The 6,578-nt window shown below is 41.0% G+C and overlaps 1 protein-coding gene and 1 long non-coding RNA gene across 2 annotated transcripts; one reads left to right on the top strand and one right to left on the bottom strand.

Annotated features, from left to right (window-relative positions):
• Window positions 1-305: 305 nt before the first annotated feature.
• LOC120430422 (uncharacterized) lies at window positions 306-2,447 on the bottom strand. Its single transcript, XR_005607616.1, has 2 exons — window positions 1,792-2,447; window positions 306-1,349 (listed from the first exon to the last, which is right to left on the bottom strand). It is a non-coding gene; the product is annotated as an uncharacterized LOC120430422 (long non-coding RNA).
• Window positions 2,448-3,646: 1,199 nt separating this feature from the next.
• On the top strand, window positions 3,647-4,141 carry LOC128093339 (protein LTV1 homolog). The gene has a single exon (XM_052709817.1). The coding sequence runs from the start codon at window positions 3,647-3,649 to the stop codon at window positions 4,004-4,006; it is 360 nt and encodes a 119-aa protein (XP_052565777.1). The 3' UTR covers window positions 4,007-4,141.
• The last annotated feature ends 2,437 nt before the right edge of the window (window positions 4,142-6,578 follow it).

The following is a 6,578-nucleotide window of genomic DNA, read 5'->3' on the forward strand; positions in this document are numbered from 1 at the left end:
CGATTCCGTTCACCAGTTTTCCACCGATATTTGGGTCAATTGTGTGACTGCGGGAGGGGGAAAAAAGATGGGGACCCGAGCAGACGGAAATAACTTGGGAAGGTCAGTTTTTGATATTGTGAGAAGATCAAAATCCGTTATTGGAATGATCGGATTAGTTGTTAAAATAACAAATTTCAATAACAAAGATTTGTTCGAAAAATAACTCAAATTGTTATTGCTCTGTTATTGCAATAACATACTAATAACATAGAATCCAGAACAATACAATAACAAGGTTAGTTATTCTGAGCGGTGGATGGGGAGCACCCAAATAACAAAAACTGTTATTTGTATGGATTGATTGCATAACAAAAAGTGTTATTATTTTATCACATGGAAAGCTATATCCCTAGCAGAATATTACACCGATCTCTTTGTTAAAAATGCGTACGAAGTTCACCAAATAAAGTAAACTCTTTTTCCATTTTTGTTGGCATGTGTTACTAAAGGCAGATTTGATCTGACTTGTAATTTGCTTAGCAGAAAGAAGCCATAACAATGAAGGCATGTTTGTTGTATAAAATTAACGTTTTTAATTAATGAAAGTTTAGTTTCAATAGTTTAATTTAATCCTTTTAGCACGTTTCATGTTTTTTTTTCTTTTCTGAAAAGTAGAATACTTTGTCTTAGATTGAAATGAATAAATTACTCACCCAAACCAAATGTTTGATGTTCTGCTGGAAAGCCTAGTAGACAGCTAGATAATTTTACTGCCGGCTGAGATATTATCCTCCGTTAAATATTGAATTCACCTATAAAAGAAAAAAAATATATCACAAAGTGTCATGTTCCTTTAAATACATACACTTATCTAAAAGCAAACTCCAACTTCTTCGGCTGCCGCTGGTTATGAGCGACTTAACGGAGCTTCCGGAAATATATGCGGCAGGAGAACAGTGATGTTGTCGCTGGACAGTTCAAACTACAGCTCGAGTTTGGCCGTGGAAAAGAGCTCCAGACTTTGTGCTGGCAAAAAACGTCTGCGTTATCGACTGACCAATAGTTCTGAATCCAGCTGACATGGCCGCATTCCAATCTAAAATCGAAAATATATTATAATAATAGTTTGTTTACTTTCCAGCAGCTTTGCCGACGAGACAACTCACCTCGAAATCCTTTTTCCTTCGTCGTAGTCGTTCTGCAGGTAGATGCCGCCCGCTATTAAATTACCTCCGGTGCCCCAAAAGGTTGATGCACTTGGGCCTAGATGTGATCGTCTTCTTCTTATTCGAAGCCTTCGTCCAATGCCAGCTGTCGTCATGGCCCAAAGGCGACTTTTTCAGATTGCGATCAGATTTATTCCATATCTGAAAATCAATTAGAAATGCGAAATCATAAACATAAACATTGCAACCAATTAGAAAGGCGAAATCATAAACATAAACATTGCAACCACCCATTTTTTCTAATTTCCGGAAGCGTTCCAGATGCTCAAGTAAACAAAGCTGAAATAGCTGTTAACTTTTCAAGCAAAAAAGAAAGAACCATTGTCTTTTGCAAGAAGAACATTTTCAAAGTTTTTGGTACCCTCAGCAAACGTCAAATCAACACAAAATGCTGCCGGATCTTTTTCCGGATCTCTCCCGGAAAAGATCCGGCAGCATTTTTGTATGGTCTGACGTTTGCGGAGGGTGCCGAAAAAGGTAAACAAATCGCTTCAGGCATCGGCCAATTCAAACTTGAAAGCATTATTGCCAGAGCTTCCCGTGGAAATTCAAAACACTTTTTATCAAACCGAAAGGAACCTACCTTTAAGTTGAGCAACACCGGCAACCCTTGCAATTGCCCTCGTCCGGGAAGATGATCAGGTTTAGCTCGGTGATGTTTTCGGTGTACCGGCCCACCGTTTCCTTAGCCAAATTTATCCACCTGCAACAAATTGTTGATAATTTTTCACACCGATCGATATGTTTTTTGGTTTCGCTGAAAGTAAACACAAGCACAACCGTAATAAAACTCGGTTCTGCACCCGCGATTCCCGACGAAACGAAATAAAAACCGACTGATGATAAACAAACCGCGACTCGATCCGCTCGATCGCATTTTCTGTTTTGTTGTGACCGTTTTGACGTTTCGCGCTGGAGAAGCGAATGAAAGAGAGAGAGTGCGAAAAGTGTTGCGCGTTGCAAGCAAAATTAAAATGCAGTAAAATTGTTTTTATATTTAAAAAAAATCAATGATGAATTTAATTGTTAACAATCGCCATATCAATTCGGTCATAAATTTCAAAAGTATTTTTTTATTTAACATTTAAGCTAAATTTTAAGACCCAATTTACATTGTTTTGCTCCCAAATAGCTTTACTTGCTTTGACCGTACACGAGAGGCCATCTTTGCTGAAGTTTGCAAGAAGTCAAGCAAAACAATGTAAAGGGGCCAATGTGAGTTTGTAAACAAAGAGTCTATCCTGCTCACTTCTAATGTAAACATCCACTGACGTGAGCAGGATAGACTCTTTGTTTACAAAGTCACATTGGCCCCTTTACATTGTTTTGCTTGAAGTTTGTTTTGATTGTTTTGACAGCTCAGCGGAGCACGGGTTGTAGGATGGTTCCAAACGAGGTTCCAAACAACAAATATCGCGTCATGAAAAAAAAACTTATCAGACTTTCGCAATCCTTATTTAATAATCTAGCTTACAACATTTATTATTCAATTTTACATTTATATTATAGATTTCTAGAATTTTTTTTATCAAGTCCTATAAACATATGCAACACAATAGCTTTTTTTAAAAAGGTCCAATAAACTATTATGTTTCATATGTTTATAGGACCTATTCAAAAAAAAAAAACTCTGGAATTTTATTCACCATTATCTAAAACTGAGTTTATCATCAATTACTCAAAATTGGGTAAATGATTTGCCCATTATATAATATCTGTAGGAAATGTTTAAGAAATCTGTAAAAAAAATTGCCTAATTGCATGACAGCGAAAACGTCAAGAAAAAAAAAAAGATCAAAACAATCCCAGCAGACCGTTCCGTGTTTGTGCTTGAATTTTTTGAGAAACTCGTCAGTGTTTGGTGAAATGTTGCTATCTTGGCTGCTGTCTGGGATAATTCGTGTCAAAAGCTGCTGCAGATGCCAGAAGTGAGCCACTAGGTAATGGTGCCCGGCCCGTGCCGGAGGGGTTCCGGATGGATTGACTGTTGGCGAATCAAAAGTACAGAACGATCCGCGTGCCCCGTCTCGAGCGTATACTTCCGCCAGCAAGGTCGAGCTAGAAAAGCGCAAACAGGAGTAGGCCAAGTTTGGGGTGTATTTTGACGAAGATTACAACTACCTGCAGCATCTGGAATCCGAAAGGAACGAAGTCTACTGGGAACCTGTGCAGCCGGCGAAGACGGCCGGGCGGAGAAGGTCAGCACCAAGCTGCCCAGCTCGATGTTTGCGTCGAAGGTGGAGGGGTTGATGAAGAAAAAGGCACACATGGGGCCTGGGCTGTGACCGGATTGGGATCCGGACGAGGATTTTGACTTCGAGAACCCGGATAATGCGTTGGAAGATAACTTTATTGAACTGGCCATGGGAGGGAAGGAAGAGGACGATTACTTCGGTGAAGGGGAGGAGGACTAGGGAGTAGACTCGAATGAGGCCGGAATGTCCGACGAAGACGAGGAGCGGGACAGATTTAGACCGCTGGCGCTTGACCAGGAGGAGACCAAGTCATGCTTCACGGAATACTCGATGAGTAGTAGCGTGATCTGGAGGAACGAGCTCTGTACGAAGTGGCGTAGCATCAACCCGAAAACTGGCCTGCCGATGAACGTGCTCGGTGCGACCGTCAGGGTCAAGTCGCCCGGTCCCATCGGCCGGTGCAACGGCAGTGTAATCTCCACGCTGAGCGTGTTGTCGATCCGGCCAAAAGACGAATCGCCCGAGGAGCAAGAAACTGCTGAAGGAGTACCGCGTGGAGCGGCGAATAGAGCGCAAGGTCAACACGCTCACGGTCAAGGATGAGGAGAAGCAGCAGGAGAAGAGACAACTGAACAGCCGCGTCAACGCGGGCGTAAGGATCGAATTTGTGAAGGACACGAACACACACACACATACACTTACACACACTAAATTTATGGAATACATTGTTAAATCAAACAAATGGTTTTTTACTTTTCTCTTGAAGAAAACTAATGGAGTGTTTTTTAGAATTGATTCAACTTCAAAGAAACCTTGCGCCAGAACAAAATTCAAACGCAACGGCTGCTGGGAGGTATGGACCATCCATAAACCACGTGGATACCTAGGGGTAGAGGTTCAACGGTTGTCCAGGCTCCAGGCTTCATACAAAAAGATTTGTGTTGTATGGAAAGTTTCCACGAGGGGGGGTCTGCGATTTCAAAAAAGTGCTTACGTGGTTTATGGATGGCCCCTTAAAAGAGATCGTACTAGTATTCTGACGTCGACATGTGTTACATGTAAGAAATTGCTCATATTTAATTTCCTATTTTATCTTTTATTCTTAGGTTCGCACTTTTAAACCAAACTAATTTAAAAATTTACATGGAATATAGAAAATGACAAAATAATCGTTTCATTATGAATAGCAATTGGCCATATTCTAATGAAACACGAGGGTCAAGATCTCTTGTCAGTCCCTGTGCAGTAAATGACTTTCACATTTGAAACCCAAAAAAAACATAACTGAGCCGTAAACTTTATTTTCGTAATTTAACAAACTCAGTATTTATGATGTTACAAAAAAACGAAAAGGATATATTGGAATATCAAACCAATAACAGTTTCTGTTATTATGGAATAAAATGGAAAAACATAACTTAAGCTGTTATTATCATCTTATTTCACATTTCCAATGGAATATCAAACCAATAACAGTTTCTGTTATTATGGAATTAAATAGAAAAACATAACATAAATTGTTATTATTATCTTATTCCGCATTTCAAATTGAATATCATCCCAATAACATTCTTTGTTAAAATAACAGAAACTGTTATTATTTTGTCTTCCAAATTTTATTTGCAAGAATATTCAATAACAGTTTCTGTTATTTTAACAAAATCTGTTATTGAAATGACATGAATTTTGTTATTACCGTCTGCCCGGGGAGGCAAAAGCTTCGCGAAGCTGCCGTAACGCACGATTAAGCCCGCGGTGACAACTGGCCTGGGATGGTGGTTACTGGCCGCGAGCAATTTGCCGGAGATTTTGCTCGGCGGGCGGAAAAGTCGGCGAAGGCTGGCTGGCTGTAATGTTTATCGGAAAATCTGGAAGCGGATTAACGGGTGGCGCAAAAAAAAAGGTTGGCTGGATTTTTTAGTTTTGTGAATTTTTTTTTAATGTTTGAGCATTGGACAGAATCATTAATTTAATGTTTTCATTCCACCAAACACTTGCCAGCTCAAATTGTTCTCATCCATTACTGTCTGTTTTCTCGAGCACGTGCATCCCAGTACTTTGTAACGGGCACTGATTGAATCAGTGCAACCAACAATTGCTGGCGAAAGCTTCTCTTCTGGCAACATCGAGAGCACATTGTCGGCCAACGGCAACGAATAGAAAGCAAAGTTGCAGCCCGAGTCGGGTTGAGTTAAATTGAATTTCGCACGCTTCGGTGGTGATCCCGCTGATGTCTCAATATTTAATTAAAAGAGGCAACTCTGTGCGGGGCAACGCTGACGGGAGCCAGTCAGTGGATTCCGCTTCAAGTGCGGAGTTTCAAGTCAGCAGCGTCCCCAGCAGCCAACAAAGAGCCATCGTTTCCGACGAGTTTTTCCACGGATTTTGGTTCGTTGGGGCAAGGAAAAGTATTTTCCACCTCCCCTCCCAGGAAGTGTTTGGTGCAAATGGAAGCGTGATCAAATATTAAAATCAATCATGCAGAAAGGCGAGAAAATTCTACTGGTGGAATGTATCGTTTCGGGACATTTAGAGGAATGCATTCCAGCTGGCTGAGATTTTTGGGGAATCTCTCTGAAAAAGACACAGGGAAAACGAACAGATTTTTTTTCCAGAATAAAACAAAGTTCAATCATTGAAAACAGTAACATGACAATGTAGCTCTCTAGATCTGCTGACAAGAAATTATGTGCAAACAGTCCTCGAAGCAATTCATCAATGCATCCCTCATAATCCGACAGGACAACAAAGCTCTCCCTTTTATCCCATAAAGTTGATCTTATCGTTCCCTCGAGGAGAGCCAGGGTTGGGACTAGAAGCAGTCAGTTGCAGAAATTGCATCACGTTGGGGCACCAATTCATAACAGTTTGTGCTTTTCTTGTCACAGTCGTCTCGGATCCTTTCAACAAGTCAAGCCCCGGTCGACGACGACGATGTCAGAGATGTGATTCCTGGGGAAAGAAAAACATGGCCTGGATCGGGAAGGGTCAGCAGTGTGACTAGCACTGGGAAGTGCCGATATAGGGCAAGTTATTGCAGCAGGTGCAAATAATAATAGCTCATTTGAGCCCAGCTGTGATGCCAGCTGAAGAGTGTGTGTGTCCGATATGGGTGACACAGGGGTGCTGCAATAATAAATGTTTTTGTCCAAGGACGATTTCTCGTAAATGGCAG

Source organism: Culex pipiens, chromosome 3 (assembly GCF_016801865.2).
Source record: "Culex pipiens pallens isolate TS chromosome 3, TS_CPP_V2, whole genome shotgun sequence".
Taxonomy (NCBI): Eukaryota; Metazoa; Arthropoda; class Insecta; order Diptera; family Culicidae; genus Culex; species Culex pipiens.

Coding starts and splice junctions, on each gene's coding strand:
- LOC128093339 (XM_052709817.1), top strand. CDS start 3,647: ATGTCCGACGAAGACGAGGAGCGGGACAGATTTAGACCGCTGGCGCTT.